The 19484-nt window shown below is 44.3% G+C and overlaps 1 protein-coding gene across 1 annotated transcript in view; it reads left to right on the top strand.

The window, feature by feature from the left end:
* Positions 1–1762: 1762 nt before the first annotated feature.
* LOC122734908 (cytochrome P450 4F22) overlaps positions 1763–19484 on the top strand; it is a 35916-nt gene continuing 18194 nt past the window's right edge. The window contains exons 1-2 of the mRNA XM_043976075.1: positions 1763–1984; positions 16665–16809. Of these exons, the coding sequence (XP_043832010.1) occupies positions 1763–1984; positions 16665–16809 (367 nt within the window). The remainder of the gene's footprint in view (positions 1985–16664; positions 16810–19484) is intronic.

Genomic DNA, 19484 nt, shown 5'->3' with positions numbered 1-19484 from the left:
GAGAACAGATTCAGTGGTAGGGGGATAGCAGGAGATGATGGATTTTTACCTATGGGAAAACCACCATATTTCCAGATCTCATAGGACTTGAATCATCTTAACTACAGGATTATCCATGCTGGCTGCCCTCCCATAGAAGTTTGGGGCTGAAGAGGCAGGTCTGTGGCCAGGAAAATCCCCTCCTGTGGAGTTCAGAAAGCAGATGTAGGAGCCTGGCCCTGGCCAACTGCCTGGATGTGGCTAGGCAGCAGTCCAGAGGCTAGAGTGTCAAGTTCATGCTATAGAAGAGTGGGAGCCTTAGAATAGTGGAGGAGTAAATTGGGGCCAGAATGTGGGGAGCCTTAAACACCAAGCTAAGGAGGCCGGTCATCTCAGTGAAATAAAATTCAACAAACAGCTGTTAAGTGCCTATTATAGGCAGGATACTGTAGTAGGTTCTGAAGACACAGAAAAATTCCTGGCCACCAAGAGTGAGCTTAAAGTCTACTGGGAGGGGATGAGGAGGATACAAAATATACCCAAACAAGCAAAGACAAAATATAGGAGATGCCGGGACCAGATTCTGGGACTGTATCTGTGATTTTATTGGTCTAGGGCAGCAGTTATCAAGTTGTTTTTTTTTTTTTTTGGTCTCAGGATCCCTTTATACTCTTAAGCATTCTTATTTTTTCCTTTTTCTTTTTCTTTCTTTTTTTTTTGCTGGGCAATGAAGGTTAAGTGACTTGCCCAGGGTCACACAGCTAGTAAGTGTCAAGTGTCTGAGGTTGAATTTGAACTCAAGTCCTCCTGAATCCAGGGCCGGTGCTTTGTCCACTGTGCCACCTAACTGCCCCTCCTCAATAACTTTTAAGAGTATAAAGGGATGGGGCAGCTAGGTGGTGCAGTGGACAAAGCACCGGCCCTGGATTCAGGAGGACCTGAGTTCAAATTCAGCCTCAGACACTTGACACTTACTAGCTGTGTGACCTTGGGCAAGTCGCTTAACCCTCATTGCCCTGCAAAAAAAAAAAAGTTATTGAGGACCCTCCAAAGAGTTTGGCTTTAGCTATTGCTATTTACTATATTAGAAACTAAAATGTCTTAGTATTATTATTATTTTTGGGGATTTTTTTGTGAGTCAGTTGGAGTTAAGTGACTTGCCCAGGGTCACACAGCTAATAAGTGTTAAGTGTCTGAGGCCGGATTTGAACTCACATCCTCCTGAATCCAGGGCCAGTGTTCTATCCACTGAGCCACCTGGCTGCCCCTCTTAGTATTATTATTAAAATAGTCTTGACCTTGTGGACCTTACCTGAAAGGGTCTCAGGAGCTTGAAGGGTCTCCGGGCCACCCTTTGCGAACTACTGGCCTAGGGAACTCCCAGGTGAGGAAACCCTCCCTACCAATGCAGGGCAGCTTTTTCTCTGTAGAGATTCTTAAACAATTGCCCTGGGTTACACAGTCAGTATGTGTCAAAGGGTAGACTTTAAGCCAAATCTTTCTGGCTCTGTGGCTGGCTCCATATCTTCTATGGCACGCTTCCTTGAAGTAATTACAAGCTAATTTCTGGAGGGAGAGAGCTCTGTGTGCTCTGGGGAGCCATTGGAAATGTGCTCTAGATGGATAGTTCAATGCTCTTGGTGTGGGAGGGGGAGTAGAGAGGAGCTCAGGAGATCTCTGAGCCCTTTTCTTGTTCAGGCTTGAGCACAAAGCTGGGTTTCCTGAATGTTCATGCCTGTTAATTCTGTGCATCCCCTGTGTTTGCATGTGTCTCTCCCCCAGGATGTTGCCCATCACAGACCAAGTACTGAGGGTGCTGAGGCTCGAGAAGACCTCCTTCCGCACCTATGTCATCTCTGCACTGCTCTTGTCCCTGCTTTTCATCTTTTTCCGCCTCCTCCTGAAGGTCTTCCAGACATGCCATCAATTTCACATCACCTGCCAACGATTACGATGTTTTCCTCAGCCTCCCCGGAGGAACTGGCTCTTGGGCCATTTGGGTATGGTGAGTGCTGGCCTTGGGATAGGGAAGGGGGACACCCCTTCAAGAAGAGGAATTCACCCACATCTTAAACCAAGCCTCCCAATCACCTGCCTTCCACAGCTCCAAATGGGGCGGCTCTTGGCTCATATGAACATCTTCATGTTTTATAATTGACTAGTGTAGCCCAGGATGAGACACTCCCCACCCTCCTTCCCCTCTTTAGCGTAAGGGCAGGAGTAGGGATTGGGTTAGAGGATGATAATAGTAGAGTGCAAAGAATGTTGGATTTGAAGCCAGAGCAACTGGCTTCCAATCCTCTCTGCCTTTTCCTACCTTTAGGAGAGTCACTTAATTTCTTTGGGCCTCAGTTTCCTTGTTTGTAAAATGGTGCAGTTGGACTAGGTGCCTTCTAGGATCTCTTCTCATAACCCCATTGTCCTTTTGTAAGAGGCAGCACAATAGATGGAAAGGTGGAATTGGGAAGAGAATATGGTGGGTTTCAAGGACCACTGCTGACACCTACTGGCTGTATGGCTCCTGGAAAGTCTCACTCTCTCAGTGCCCCAGGGGACTTCTTAACACTGAGTGGCAGAACAGTTGCTGATGCAGAGAACAGAACAGATGCAGAGAAATTCCCCACCCTGAGCTCAGGACACAAGTGAAATAACAGATCCAGACCACCCCCTTGGAAAAAAAAAACAAAAAAAATCAAAAAACCAGACACAATTCCCCCTTTAACCTTATGTTGACCTGACCTTGGGTAAATCCCTTCCTGGGAGCCTCGGATTTTTCTCGGTAATGTGAGAAGGGGGTTGGACTGCATAATCATTAAGGCCCCAACCATGCCTGACATTCCGTGGTGCCTGATGAGTAATTAGGAAGTTGTCTTGAAAACCATCCCATCCCCCCAACTACTAGGGTTCTCCCTTCACAGATAATTTTTTTTTGGGGGGTGAGGCATTTGGGGTTAAGTGACTTGTCCAAGGTCACACAGATAGTAAGTGTCAAGTGTCTGAGGCCGGATTTGAATTCCGATCCTCCTGACTCCAGGGCTAGTGCTCTATCCACTGCGCCCCCTAGCTGCCCCCAGATGATTTTTAAAAAATCATTCTCTCTATATTAGGTAAATGCTTAAATATGTCCATGTGTAAACTCCTGAAAATAGGGCCTGTTTCACTTCTGTTTCTAACTTCAATGTCCCTCAGCACAATACTTGGCACATAGTTAAGTGCATAATTAATGCTTGTTGATTGATTGCTAGGGGACTCGAGCTTTGGCAGTAGGTAGAATGAGCTGGGAACACCACAGGCTCGTTATCCCTTAAGAGCCAGCTAAAGGATTAGCAGTTGTGGCTGGTTGCAAAGGCCCCAGAGGGAGAAGGACTGAACTGGGGCTTGATCTGAGTCAAAGCAGGGAGATCTCCACCAGTTGAGTTCAGAGAACGGATGCAGGAGACCAGCTGAGGCCTTGCCATGGCCAGCTGCCTGAGAGTGGCTAGGCAGCTGTCCAGAAGGCAGACAGCCAAAGCAAATCATTATTATGTTATTGATATTCATTATAGAGGGCATTTTAATAAAATGTACACACGCTTTAGTAAGTGATGAATGTGCTGGTGATGAAAGTTATAATGACAGGTTATTAGAGCATGGAGCTGTTAACCATTATTTCTCTGTATTCTGGGGACAAGCGAATGCTACAGGTTGATGTGCTTCTGAAAACAACCCCTGGTCACTGAGGACCCAGACTCCAATACTGAGCATGTGTAGGCTCTTTCCAGTTACCTGTTTCTAGAATCCCCTTTGTAAGTGGGTTGCTTGGAACCCCCCCCATCTCAATCTCCTTTCAATCCATTTTTCACATACTGCCAGACCTCTTCATACACTGCTAGACACAAACCTATCATGTCCCTCTTTCCCTCAAAACCCTACAATTGCTCCCTATTACTTACTCTTTAGTCTGACACTCAAGCACTCTAGGCCTTCTGCAATCTGGCACTACATAACCTTTCTTTCTTTCTTTCTTTCTTTCTTTCTTTCTTTCTTTCTTTCTTTTTTGGGGCAATGAGGGTTAAGTGACTTGCCCAGGGTCACACAGCTAGTAAGTGTCAAGTGTCTGAAGCTGGATTTGAACTCAGGTCATCCTTAATCCAGGGCTGGTGCTTTTTCCACTGCACTACCTAGCTGCCCCCTACATAACCTTTCTAACCTCATCTCACCCTATTCCTCTACAAAATGTGTTCCTGTAATACACAGGGGCATACCATCTCCTAAATTGAGAAGGCACTCCCTCCCTCCTTATATCTGTCTATCAAAATCCTTATCTTCCTTTTGGGGTCAGCTTCGGGGGGAGACAGCTCCTTCACAAGGTCTGCCTTGACTCCTCCTGGTGGAAGGGTTCTCTTCCTTCTCATTCTGATAAAGGGACAGGAAGGAAGAATTCTGCTCAACCTTACCCCCTTACATTTGGAAAAATTCTATTTTATCGAAACATCCTGTTTGATTCAATTCAATGGGACAAGCTCATACAGATTATAGCAGGATGGGAGAGGGTGTCATTCATTTGGTTTTTAGCTTTCCTGGTGAGGAAACAGTGTCAAGTGAAGTGATTTATCCAAGGGTACACATGTAACAAACCTGGAATTCAAAGAAACGCTAGCTGACTCCAAATTCAGCATAGTTTCTTCTACATCATACTTCTTTATGATTTGGGAAGAGGGACAAGAGTAGATATGGGGAGACGTGTTGGGAAACTATTAGAATAGTCCAGGAAGAAAGATTCAAACTGTTCTCCGTGGCCCCAGAGGGCTAAACTTAACAGGAGGTAAATGCGCAAGTTACAGAAAGGAAGCTCTAGATTACTATGAAGCAGCTGTTCTTAACCTTGTGTACTTACACCCCTTTGGAAGCTTGAAGACTGTGAATCACTTCTTAAGAATCATGCTAAAAAAAAAGAATCATGCTGGAAAAAAAATCAAAACTCATGGAAATGCTAAATTTCAGTTACAGATTACTTAAATAACTTTCAGTTAGAACTAGTAAAAATACAGGGCAGCTAGGTGGCTTCTTTTTCAGGTACAGATACATTGGAATAGATGCTCAGCCCTTCCAAGGTTTGAAGGTCTCTTTCAGCTCTAAGATTCTCCAATTCATTAATCCTACACAGAAAGCAACACAAAGTCACATCAACACACAGTCCCCACCAACACTAAGGGAAAGAATCCTTCCTCACTGAGTAAAGGTGGCTCTCTACTGATACCTCACTGGGGTTTGTAATGGAGCCTGACTCCTTAGAGGCTGTGGTGTGTCAGCAGCTGCCCAAGCTCTGGCAGATCCCACCTCACCAAAAGGTTTTGAGGATTGGGGCAGCATTGAGCTTGTGTCTGTCACCAAGGCTTAGTCTTGATAATTGCAGAGATGCTTAGTATCAGAAGTTCGATCACCAGTTTATGGTATTTTTTTTTTTTGCCACAATAGCTCATCAAGACCAGCTACTAAGGTATGACTAGGTTGCTATCAACATAGGTGGAGCAGAATGTCCACACCAATGAAATCACAGATCCTTGACATGAAATCCCCAAAGCAGATGAACACATGAGATATAATGGGAAGTCAATTTAGACCCAACACAAAGATGAGCTTTCCAGTAATGGATAGGTTGTTTTGCTGAAGTAGAGATAACTAGTTGGCACAATAGAGTTCTGGGCCTAGAGTCAAGAAGACCCGAGTTCAAATGCAGCCTCAGACACTTAACAGCTCTGTGAGCCTGGACAAGCATACCTCAATTTTCTCAACTGTAAATGAATAGATTAAGTGCACCTACTTTGCAGGATTGTGTGAGGATCAAATGAGATAATATTTATAAAGTGTTTTGCACAGTGCCTGGCATGTAGTAGGCATAATCTAAATGTTAATTCCTTTCCTTCCTTCCTTCCTTCCTTCCTTCCTTCCTTCCTTCCTTCCTTCCTTCCTTCCTTCCTTCCTTCCTTCCTTCCTTCCTTCCTTCCATTTGTCACTAGAGGTACTCAAGCTAGAAGACTGTCTATCAGGGATACTATAAGTTAGGAATGTATAATGAGTGGGAGGCTTTATTAAATAACTTCTAAAGGCCTTTTCTATTGATAAAGGACTATTACAGGAAGTACAGGTAGGAGGCTGCATAGTACAGTGCCAAGACTCCTGGCTTGAGAGAAGGAGAACCTTGGTTCTCCCATCTCAGATCCCATCTCAGAGGCTTAATGTAGGTGTCACCTTGGACAAGTCACTTCACCTCCATCTACTTTTGTTTCCCCACCTGTAAAACGAGTGAGTTGGCCTAGATGGCCTCTGAAGTACCTTCCAATTCACATCCATGATCCTGTGTGGTGGGAGGAGAATCTTGTAAACTTTGTGGTAGATATGAGTGATATCTTGATATTATTAATGATAATTTTGTGCTAGAGAGACCATCAAGATAAGCAGGTCTGTCACCTCTGCTCTTTCTAATGGTTAGAGACTTTTTTTTTCATTCAACAAATGTTTCTCTACATTGTGCAAAGCACTGAGCAAGATGTAGGGGATACCAAATGTATAAGAAATAGTTTCCTGCCCTCAAAGAGCTTACAGTCTAGTAGGTAGGACCTATTATTATTATTATTTTTTTCAATTCAATATTTATTAAGTAGATGTCAATGATTTTCTCAGGGAACAAATGATAATTTTAGCATTGTATAGAGAATTCTAATTCAGTTCAATAAAAATTTATTACACACTTATGTGCAAAATGCCATGGGTATAGTAGGCACTTCTAAATACTTAATAAAAAAGTTTTTTATATAAATAAAATCTTAATAAATAGACTGACTATAGGAAACTGTGCTAGGTGCTAGAGATACAAAGGTGAAACATGACCCAGTCCCTACCCTCATTCCCTCAATGGGTTGAAATGATATATACTCAGATATGATAAAGGGGCTGGACTAGATGAATTCTGAGGCTCCCTCCAATTGTGTATCTCTGAGACTCTGAATGTGAGCTTCCTAAGAGCTGAGACTGTTATATTTTGTCTCTTGGACCTTGAGAATTAAAAAAAAAAATATGTGACTATTCGGACATCAATAACTGCTGACTCATGTGCCTACTCTCCAATTTACCCAAAATCTTTAAGAGAATCATAGGTAGATGAATCAAGGATGTTAACTAATCCTTAGTAAGTATATTAGTAGGGAAGAGGCAAGCTTTTGAAAGCAATAAATAATGATATATTTTATAATGAAACATTTTTGCCATCTCACAGTTATCTGAGAAATGTAGAGAATATAAAATTCCATTGTGTGTATTGCTTGTTAACTTTTTAAAATGCATTTGATTTAGTAGAACTGCCTTCAAGGCTAATAAAAAACAAAACAAAACAAATAAACCGCCCCCCAAAACTCCAAACCAAAACCAAACCCAACAAGGTGCTTCCTATCCACGCATCAAAATCATTCAGGCAGGGGCAGCTAGGTGGCACAGTGGATAAAGCACTGGTCCTGGATTCAGGAGTACCTGAGTTCAAATCTGGCCTCAGACACTTGACACTTACTAGCTGTGTGACCCTGGGCAAGTCACTTAACCCCCATGACCCTGCAAAACAAAAAAACAAAATCATTCAAGCATCCTTTAAAGATATACCAACAAAAATTATCTTGTCTAATAATCCTCTCTAATAAATAACAGGTGAGGCATCACATGGAGATAGGTGCTCATCAAAGGTGATGAAGTTGATTTGGCACAAAATTCAGGTTAAAGAGGGATTGTGGGTGGTGATGTCCACTAGAATGTGTTCCTATTTGCTAATGACCTTGTGGCTGATGGCAGCAAAGCTCAAGATATTGCAGTCTTCTGGAAGAGATTTGTAATCACTTACTCAAAGGAATTGGAAGCCTGTCCATCCACACAGGGGGAAAAACAAACCAAGTGGATGAAAAATGTTTATTGTTCCAATTTCTTATAGAATGTATGTATATATACAAATACACACACACAAATATATACATACATACCTACACATACATGTATGTGTAGGTAGGTATGTATGTATTGTATGTATATCCTGGACAGACAGTATAGGGAAATGATGATGTGTGGCCAGAGTTGAAAAGGAGGGAAGTAGGTGGAAAGGAGCAGGATGAATTGCTTTCAGAAAATTGCAAATGTTTTTGTTTTTGTTTTGTTTTGTTTTGCCAGGCAATGAGGTTTAAGTGACTTGCCTAGAGTCACACAGCTAGTAAGTGTCAAGTGTCTGAGGCTGGATTTGAACTCAGGTACTCCTGAATCTAAGGCCAGTGCTTTATCCTGTTTTTGTTTTTTTAATGGACCCCAAGCTTCCTATTATGAAAGTATAATGACTGTGTGTCTGTGAGTTTGTATGTGTGTGTGTATACACCCAGATTTTTTGTTTTTGTTGTTGCTGTTATTGGGGAAGAAAGGTCCCATGTGTAGCTTATTTGTATGTTCACATGGATTTGTCAAAAGTGCAGATGTAGAGAGGCATGGATGTAGGAGATTGGAGGCTTTCTGCTTTCTTCAGAGTGGGGATACTGGACTAGAATTATATCTATCTGTCCCACTCCTCCAATATTGCTAAACTGGGGAAAATAATTTTTAGCTTCATACTACTTTCTTGATTTCTATCTCAACCAGGAAAGAGTTCTTCAAGTTAATCCAAAGACTTGAAACACCTCCCACCAAATGCTAGTTATTCAACAACTATCAAAACAGTGAATAGAGAATAAACCCATTTGTCAAAGACAATAGCAAACAGAAACCAGAGAAGTTATACAGATTAGAATATACTAAACAATTCACAGAGTGAATAAACTCTCCTGGGGGTGAGATTTAGTTTAAGTGAGAATCTTCAATCTCACTCAATGGGAAATTCCCCAAAGTCTCTCATGTGGAAAGCTAGAAATAGGGATATGCTCAAGGCATGCTGGAGTTTCTTCCCAAAGTCTCTTTCTTCTTCCAGGGTCCTTTCCCTAAAGAAGACCCAAAACAACTTGTGCCTTTAGAAGTCAGGAAAAAAACCACAAACCCACAAACCAACTCTCTTTTCCTAAGTCCTCACAAACTCCAGCCTTCGCACAGGCTTAGAGCTTTAAGTAATTGCTTTGAATAATCATTCTCTTCATGAATATGGAGAATATCATGCAAATGCCCAGGCTCCAGCCCCAGGTTACAGAAAGCAAAGGCCTATATTTCTGATATAGTGGGAAAATGGGGTACGGGTTGGTGGGAGGGGTTCTTGGGAATTCCTCTTTAAAGAATTACACCCTCTTGCACACAAAACTTAGTTAGAACAAGGTGATAGTTTATTTAGGAGCAAGGGAAGGGAAGGGTGGGGGGAGGGAAACCATGAAAGAAATCCTTAGACTTTTCATGGGGAGATTTGGCATAAAGCACATGGCTCAGAGGTACCAAATCTCCTCGAACAGGAGACTGGAAGGTACTTTTATAGAGGCCTGATGGGGGTGGACCATCTGCCTGTGGAAAGTTCCTTTAGTGAGAGAGGACCATCCCCCACTAGTAGTGACTAGAGGAATTGGGTGAGGGGTGGCTACGGATCCCTCTTCAGAACACAAAGGCCGAAGCCACACCCAAACTTATCTCCCCAGGATAAGGGAGACCGGAATGAAGGGTAGGAATCCCAAGCTAGCTCAGTCCGATTTGGTTCCTCTAGGCCTTATCTGTCCTCTGGTTTAGTTTCTCAAGGAGAAGATTCCTCGGTGTGCCCCAGAGAAATTCTGGGGTGCTCTGCGCCCCATGACATTCCCCACTTCTCTATATATAAGGAAAGGGGACGAAGATTCTTCTGAAACTGCTTCATGCTGACCGGGGGGTCGAAGAATCACGGCGCAAGGGAGGGGGAGAGGAGAGAAGTGGAGAAGGCCTGGAATGCTCGGAGTTGTGAGGGGCCCAGAGAGTCCAGAGGCAACACGTAGGCACAGTGTCATGAATCCTTGAGCCTAGATGGAACAGACTTAAACAAAAAAATTAAAACTGACCAGAGCAAAAGGGAAAAGGGACTTTATCAGATCAGGAGTCAAGTGGGACCTTTTTGCAGGACAGGGTGTGGCCTGCTTTACAGGAGGGAGTTCAAGCCTAATTCTGTGATAGGCAGTGTCTGTCTACATTAAGGGTCCTTTTATCCCATCCCCACTTTGTGCCTTGATTGTATGCTAGGACCTGAACCAGAGAGTAAGACAGAGGTCGCCCCAAAACCATTCCTAGGCTTGCCTCCTATATCCAGCTTGGCCATAGGCCTGACACGATGCTGGTCAGGAGAGCAAGCTGCAGAGCCCTGGATTTTTGCTAAGCCGATCTCTCGGGTGCTGCCCTGGGGACAAAGAGGTAGGAGAGCTGACCTCACCTTCGTGCGGCGTCCCCCACTTCTGTGTTCCGGTTTACTGCAGCTGCCAGAATCTCGGCCAGCCAGAGTTCTGCTGGTAGCAGATGTGGTGATGGCTGCTGCTATTATATGAGCTTGGTCTATGGAGCGGGCACGAGCCATCTTTTCTCTCTCTTTGGCTACGGCAAGGTCCCTGTTATTAAAAATCTTAAAAGCAATGTCAAGGAGTTGTGAGGATGGGATCTGGGGACTCCAGTCTAACTTCTGGAGCTCTCTCCTAATGTCAGGAGCAGACTGGCTGATAAAATGAATATTGAGGACAGTAATTCCTACATCTCTTTGGGGGTCTAGGTTAGTATATTTCTTCAGAGAGTCTGCTAAGCGGCTCATGAAGACAGCAGGATTTTCATCAGACCCCTGTGTTATCTCCCTCACCTTTCCATAATTGACCTGTTTCTTAACCCCCCTTCTCATTCCCTCAACTAGGCAGGTGATCATGTGATTTCTACGAGCTCTGTCTTCCCTGTTATCATAGTTCCATCTCGGTTCTATGACCGGGACAGCTGTAAAACCAGGGACCCCAACCCAATTTCCAACCTGCGAGTGTTCATCCCCAACTTGTACCGCCAGGTCCCAAATCTGTTTTTTCTCATCAGGGGTACAACAGCTGGCAAGAATAATTTGCAAATCAGTCCAGGAAAGGTCAAACTCCAGTGTCACAGACTTAAAGCCATCTATGAACTTTGTGGGGTTCTCTGAGTAGCTCCCCAATTTCTCTTTAATCTGAGATAACCTGCTTATAGAAAAAGGGGCATGCCTTACTGTTGTGCCCTTCCCAATGGGAAATTCCCTTAATGGAAGCAGGGAAGTAGTGGGAGACGCTGGTAAGGACCTGGGTTGGGGAGATAGCTCAGGTGGAGACAGAGGATTGGGCGCAGGGCCCAGTGGGGGAGGGGTGACAGCCTTTGGCTGTGGAGTAGGTGGGGGAGGGGAAACAGTCTTTGGCTGCAGCATGGGTGGAGATGGGGAAAGGGAGATAGCTGTAGGTGACTGCAGATTAGGTAAAGCAGATGGGGTCGGCTGAATGGAAAAAACAGGAGAAATGGGAACATATTGGAGTTCCCCCCGATTGTAAATGGGATAGAGCAGGATAGAAGGAGACTGATATCCACTCCCCGTGTGGCACAGGGAATTGGTTCTGAGATCAGCCGGTGGGCAAGGAGAGGTCTCAGTCGTAGAGTGATATGACTGTGGTTGACCCATAGGTACGGAAGCAGGCGGAGAAGGAGTGGAACGAGAAACAGGTAGGGAATGAGTTTGAGGAGGAGGGGAGGCTGAGGTCTCAGAGTAGGTGCCTGAAGGGTTAGCTAATTGCTTGGGCTTTTGGTGATTCTCAACCGGCAAGGAGACCTCATCCTTCCCCTTTGACTTCTGGCTCAAACTCATAAAAGCCGATACGTATGGAATCTCTGTCCATCTCCCTTCACGCTTGCAAAACTTGTCCAATTGCAAGATGGTATTATAATTAAGGGTGCCGTGTACAGGCCAATTTCCTTCACTTCCTAGAGGATAATGTGGCCATAAATTGTTACAAAAATGTATCATACATCTCTTTCTTAGGTTTTTAAGTTCCAGTCTAGTCCAATCTCTTAGGATGCACCCCAGAGGTGAATTTTTCGGAACACTCCCTTTCTGTCCCATAACTACTGTCTAAGGAGAATAGTCTGAACCAAGAGCAGAGAGCTGGTAAGGGATAGACACATAAGCATAAATGTTCTTACCCAGAAACGTGTAGTCTGAGGGTCCTAGCGCGGTTCGGACATCTAGGAGTCCCAGGCTGCTCTCTGCTGTCGTGCAGACGCCGACCGTCTCTACCTCTCTGTGACTCAAACGGGAGGTTGAGTCCAGTGGGAGAGGGAGAAGAGAAACCCAGAAGGTAGGGTCTTACCTCCAGGTTCTGTGCCAAGCGTGGTCCAGACGTCTGTTTGAGCTTTCAGCGAGGGAGGGAGACTCAGGCTGCCCTCCACTGTCGCATGCGAAAGCTAACCCTCTCTCTACCTCTCTGTGACTCAAACGGGAGGTTGAGTCAGGCGGGAGAGGGAGAAAGGAAACCCAGAAGGGAGGTTCCCACCCCCCAGTTTTGGGTGTTAAGAGGAAAGAGGAAAATCCCACGTCCCTACAACGTTCGGGCGCCAGATGATATAGTGGAAATTGGGTACGGGTTGGGGTTGGGGTTCTTGGGAATTCCTCTTTAAAGAATTACACCCTCTTGCACACAAAACTTAGTTAGAACAAGGTGATAGTTTATTTAGGAGCAAGGGAAGGGAAGGGTGGGGGGAGGGAAACCATGAAAGAAATCCTTAGACTTTTCATGGGGAGATTTGGCATAAAGCACATGGCTCAGAGGTACCAAATCTCCTCGAACAGGAGACTGGAAGGTACTTTTATAGAGGCCTGATGGGGGTGGACCATCTGCCTGTGGAAAGTTCCTTTAGTGAGAGAGGACCATCCCCCACTAGTAGTGACTAGAGGAATTGGGTGAGGGGTGGCTACGGATCCCTCTTCAGAACACAAAGGCCGAAGCCACACCCAAACTTATCTCCCCAGGATAAGGGAGACCGGAATGAAGGGTAGGAATCCCAAGCTAGCTCAGTCCGATTTGGTTCCTCTAGGCCTTATCTGTCCTCTGGTTTAGTTTCTCAAGGAGAAGATTCCTCGGTGTGCCCCAGAGAAATTCTGGGGTGCTCTGCGCCCCATGAAGAAGACCCAAAACAACTTGTGCCTTTAGAAGTCAGGAAAAAAACCACAAACCCACAAACCAACTCTCTTTTCCTAAGTCCTCACAAACTCCAGCCTTCGCACAGGCTTAGAGCTTTAAGTAATTGCTTTGAATAATCATTCTCTTCATGAATATGGAGAATATCATGCAAATGCCCAGGCTCCAGCCCCAGGTTACAGAAAGCAAAGGCCTATATTTCCAATCCAACACATTGATCTAACACATTGCTACATGACAGTAAATTGTGGAACACCACTGTCCTAAACAACTATAGATGAGAGAGCAGTGGAATGAATGGCACGGGACAAGTGAGATTAAGCTGCCACATGATCAGTGAGGAACTCCAGAGAAGAACTGGAGTATAGAACATTAACAAGGAATTGGGTGACAGGAAGAGACAATGGGCTGGTCACATGACAAAGGCTGGGGATGACAGTATCGAAAGTTGGAGTACTCTGATGGCATTCTTACAATGTTGAAAGAAAGACAGGCCTCTAGCACATCTGGTTGCTCTCTTGTGGCCACTTTCTGGGTCACATGAGCAGATATGAAAGGCTTGTGACCTGCATCCTGAATTGATGAGATCATAGATCTATTTGAATATTTACATGTTAATTCAATTTGAGAAATAGTAAGTGCCTATTATATTACAGAGGCTAGGGGAAGGGAAGAGGAAGGGAGCAAGCATTTAAGTGCCTACTATAGGCTGGGCATCGTACTAAGTGCTTTGCAAATATCATCTCATTTGATCCCAATCTTTACAGATGAGGAAATGGAGGCAGACGGTGGCTAAGTGACTTGTTCAGGGTCACACTGCTAAGTGTCTAGGACTGGATTTGAACTCAGGTCTTCCTGAGTCCAGGCCATTGCTCTATTCATCACATCATGTAGGGAACATCTGATGTTTACTTGCTTTGGAGATCATAAAACCATACAGCAACCACCCTTTTTAGAGGTCATTTAACCCAATCTACTTATCTGACCGACGAGGAAACCAAGAGTGAGAAGGTTAACTGACTTTGCTCAAAGTCACACAAGGAGTGAGTGGCAGAACCCAGATTTGGATTAAGGTCCTGTGACTCCAAGCCCAGGGCTCTTCCATGGGTCCTGACCTCATGGAACTTATATTCCAGTAGGGGAAGAGGGCACATACAGGAGTATAATACAAAATAACACGGGATGAGAGTTCTCTAGAATCCTGCTCTGATGCTTCATCTTGGTATGGAGGGGATACTGTGTCCTCTAATTATGTCAGTAGAGATCAGGTGCTGACGGGTCCTCTCAACCTAGAAAGACTTTGAAGATGGGCTGGGAGATGGGCTGTGTATCAGTCAGCTGAATTCAGAACACATTCTCATCAGGAAGCTATCCACCCAAAGACAACTTTTTTTTTTTTGGCTCCAGTGACTCATATCCCTTAAGGCACAGGTGTCAAACATGTAATCTGAGCTCTTCCCTCCCATTGGCAGAAACCAGATTGAAATGTAATTGGGAAATATTTAACCAAATAAATAAAAAGACAATAAAACATAGATAATGTTACTACATGGTAGTCTGAGTCAATATGCGCCACAGGAAGCATTGTGTGTGGTTTCGTTGCCTCATTTCAAAGACATCTTTGCCTTAAGATATGGAGGGATTGCTGTGTGTATTTGTGTAGGGATGGGGCCATCTGGATAAACTCACGGTGCCTGAAGTACATGTAATATGTGATAAGTACACAAAAGAAGCATGGCCAAAGCCTGTTGTGAAGTCAAGAGGAGAAAGAACATTACCAGCTGGGGTAGGGAGCCAACTCCTAGGTGATTTGGTTCAACCACCTTAGCACTCTGTACTGGTGAGGCCTTGAATATTATGTTCAGTTCCAAATGCTACATTTTAGTAAGAGGTACCAGTCATCAGACAACAAGCATTTATTAAGGACCTACTGTGTGCAAGAAACTGTTCTAGACATTAGGAATACAAAACCAAAAATGAAACATTCCCTACTCTAAAGGAATGAGAAATAATGTATACATTATGAATATATGCAAAATAAGTGGTGGTTGAACTTTGAAGGAAATTACAGACTCTAAGAAATGGAGGTGAGAGAGGTACCCTTTAGGTATGAGTCCTCAGAGGAGGGTGACCATGATGGGGAGTCTGTAAATCCTCAATTCAAAAAAACTTCTATTTAGCATTGGCATGGAAGAATACTGCAGATGCTTAATAAATACAAATATGAAAGAGGGATGGCATAGAGGGTAGAGTGCTAGGTTTGGAGTTAGGGTTCAGATTCCACTTTTGATGCTTACTACTTGTGGATCCTGGGCAAGTATCCCAGATAACTTCCATTTTCTTTTTTTTTTCCTTTTTTTTTTGGCAAGGCAATGGGGGTTAAGTGACTTGCCCAGGGTCACACAGCTAGTAAGTGTCAAGTGTCTGAGGCCGGACTTGAACTCAGGTACTCCTGAATCCAGGGCTGGTGCTTTATCCACTGCGCCACCTAGCCGCCCCCAACTTCCATTTTGGACTAGGGTATAGGGGGTTGTAATCTGTACTGTGGAGGGCATTCTTAGAGTAGGAGTTTCTAAAACTGACAAAATCACAGATTCTCTGTGTATGAGGAACAGATGAGGAGGACTTGCGTATGGTTAAGCCTGGGAGGTGGGGAGGAGACATGAGATCTTTTCTAAAATATTTACAGGGCTGTCACATGGAAGAGGGGATAAACTTATTCTCTCTAGCTCCAATGAGTAAAAGTGAATGGAATGATTTAGGACTGAAAGGAACCTTAGCCATCAATTCATCCAGTGACCCTCATTTTACAGAGAAGGCGGTTCAGAAAAGGGAAGTGAGTGACCAAAAGGCACACAGGTAGTAAGGAACCCAGATGAGATCTGCACCCAGCTTCTCTGACTTCAGATTCTATTTTTGAATCATCAGCCACAGTCAAGGAAGTACTTTCTAATGGCTAATGAACTAAACAATGGAATGAGTTGCTGTGGAAGGTAAAATGAGAGGCCTTAGACAATCTCTAAGATCCTTCCCAGCTCTAAATTTCCACTAGTTTCATAGTTTTGTAGTGAGCTCCCATTCCTTGGAAGTATTCAAGGAAGGTAGGAAGGAAGGAAACACGCATTTATTAAGCACCTACTATGTGACAGTCACCGGGCTGAGAACTTTACAAATATTTCCTCACTTGATCCTCATAATAACTCTGGAAAATAGGTCCTATTATCATCCTCATTTTATAATTGAGGAAATTGAGGCAAACAAGTGACTTTCCTAGGTTTACATAGCTAGTAAGTGTCTGAGGCTGGATTTGAACTCAAGTTTTCCTGACTCCAGGCCTAGCACTCTATCCAATGGGCCACCTTGGTGCTTTGAGAAACTAGATGATAATATGTACAGAATTGGGTGGGAGTTTGGATTGGATGTCCTCCAAGGCCTGGTTCAATTTGAGGTTTCCCCAATGAGCTGGGGTAAGGGGGGATGGGATGGGAAGGCCGGTCAGCCCCACTCCCCTGAGCTCTGAGGCCTGGGGGAGCTGGTGGCCATCTATGTGATTGATTGCAGTACCTGCCCACTGAGACGGGCCTCCGAGACGAAATGCAGGTCCTCAACAAAATGCACCATGTTGTCCTTGTCTGGATAGGGCCCTTCCTGCCCCTGGTGGTCCTGGTGCACCCTGACTACATCAAACCCCTCCTAGGAGCTTCAGGTAAGTGTTACAGCCCCCAGCAAGCTCAGGGTAAGGGCCAGGGTGGGACCTGCTGTTTCATTCTCCAGCTTTGATGTCTCTTCCCTTTACACACACACACACACACACACACACACACACACACACACACACACACACACACACACTTTTTTGGGGGGGGGTTGGCAATGAGGTGGGGTGAGGGAAGGAAAAAAAAGAAATTTACATGATAATTTTGTTGTATATTTGAAAGAAATAGCAAGTTGTGCATAGTAAATTTGCAGTTTTATGTGCAATCATCTTTTTTATTGTACTGTTATTGAAATGCTTGTTTATTCCATAAATTTAACATAAAAAAGAAATAAAGGTATGTATTTTTTTCTCTGTGCAAGTTTGTGGACTCCCTTAAGTCTATCCATCTACCCTGGGTTAAAACCCCTTCCTCTAGGGCTTTACATTTTTCCAAGTGCTTTCCTCATGGCCAGTCCTGTGAAGGTAGGTAGCAAGAGTCTGATTATCCCCATTTTACACATGGGGAAACTGAGTCTCAGAGAGGTCCTAAGATTACATATTTAGTGCTCTAAGAGGCTTAGAGGGCATCCAGTTCAACCCCCTCCTTCTAGAGATGAAAAGAGGCACAGAGCAATTAAAATGATTTGCCCAAAGTCATACTAGGAAGTGTTGGAAGTGGGATTTGAACTTAGGTTATCCTAACAGGTTCTCTCTCAGGTTCTCCCCAGGTCTTAATCTGTTATCTCATGAAGTGTATTAGTGTGCTGGTCTTTTCTCTTGATTGTACTAATGGAGTAGCTAGGAACTGTAATAAAGTGTGAATTGCACCTGTAGGACATACTTCAGAGCTCTGTCTCACTTTGTGCTTGAGGGCCTGATGTGCCTCACTGGAGATAATTTCCCCTTTCTCTGAAGGTGGTGTGGGAGAGGGAAGGAGACAGTTTTACCTATTGCCCAGTGTCTCCTCCTCCCCAAAGCCTGGGATCTCTATACTCCTCCACTCCCTCTTCCAATCATCCCTTTATCTCCTTCCTCTACCTTCTCCCTACTTTGTGTCAGAGAAGCCTCCATTGTGAAGTTGGGTTGACCTTGAACCCTGCTGGCAGAGTATCTGGTGAGCTCCAGGGGCCCCTGTTTCTAGGGCCTCCCCACCCACTAGAAGTTCTGGGCCAGGCCACAGGAAGTGTCTCAATGGAGAGCTGTTGCCCAAGATGGTTGTTTTGTGTCCCACGTTCAGCCACATTGTTGAGAAGGAATTCCCTTCCCCCTTCCTTGGGCCTGACTGGGCAGTCCACTCATCTGCTTCCTACTTCATAGGTCTGGAATCCCACATTGTAGGAGGAGATGGATCCCTTCAAGGTTCAGCTCAAGGACCAAGTCCTTTGAGAAGTTTTCCCTGGTTGTGCTACTCATTTCTTGGAAATCGTTTTGTGTTTCTGTGGTATGATTACATAATATTATCCTGCTTCTTTCTAGCCTGGTGGCACCCCCATTTCCCAACCACAGGGGAAACAGTGTGGTGCTATGGGCTAGAGGTAAGGAGAACATCATCTCTTTAATAGTTCTGTGACTTTGGGGTCAAATTCACCTTGAAACCTTAAAATGGCTGGTAATGGGATTAGATCTTCTCCCTTCCAGCTTTGAGAGTCTGTACCCTAAAGACCATCCTAGTTCTGATGTTCTACGTTCTAAGGCCCCTCTTGGCCCTGATGTTACGTGTTGTCTTTTGTGTTTGACTGGACGTTCTATGGGAGGAGTGTGCATAGCCGATGGGATGCTGGGTTCAAATCCTGCCTTAGACATTCCTTTTATGTCTCTTCCCATGAGAATGCAAGCTTGTAAGGATTATTTCATTCTTTCTATTTGGAGCCCTGGAACCTAACTCAATGCCTGACACATGACTAATAAATGCTATTGTTTGATTTTAGCTCTGACACTCTATATTCTAAAATATTTTTTTTTTTTTGCGGGGCAATGAGGATCACACAGCTAGTGTCAAGTGTCTGAGGCCAGATTTGAACTCAGATCCTTCTGAATCCAGGGCTGGTGCTTTATCCACTGTGCCATCCAGCTGCCCCCTGACATTCTGTGTTCTAAGGTCCTCCCAGCTCTGATATTCTGTGTTCTTCCATCTCTGACATCCTGTGTTCTAAGGGTCCTCACAGCTTCAGTATTCTATGTTTTAGGTCCTTTCTGACTCTGGCCATCTATAATCCTAATTCTGGGTCCATGTTAACAAACTTCAGGACCCCCCTGTCCTCCGCTTCATCTCCATCATGTAAAACGTGAGCATGCAGTTGAAGGGTGCTACATTGAAATCCTTCCTCAGACCACTTATTGTCCATGTAACTACTCCAAGTCATTTAACTTTTCAGTGCCTCCCTTTTCTTATCTTCAAATTGGAACTTAAAAAATATTTAAATTATCCCCCATTGTGAGGTTGTTTTTGGGGAAAGCATTTTGCAAACCTTAAAGCCACATATGAATATAAGTTGGGACTATTTCCCATTGGATCCTTACAAATGAACTAGTGAGAAGAACTTGGAAGGAATTCTATCTTCATTCTATAAATGAGGCTCAGAGAGATGATATGCCTTGTCCAAAGTCACAGACTAAGTTGCTGCCAGAACTAGAACTGGGTTTGCCAAGCAATTATTAAGCACCGCCTATGTACGAGATACTGT

This window comes from Dromiciops gliroides, chromosome 1, assembly GCF_019393635.1.
Source record: "Dromiciops gliroides isolate mDroGli1 chromosome 1, mDroGli1.pri, whole genome shotgun sequence".
NCBI lineage: Eukaryota > Metazoa > Chordata > Mammalia > Microbiotheria > Microbiotheriidae > Dromiciops > Dromiciops gliroides.
The sequence above is the reverse complement of the archived record's forward strand: the minus strand, read 5'-3'. Positions and strand labels throughout refer to the sequence as shown.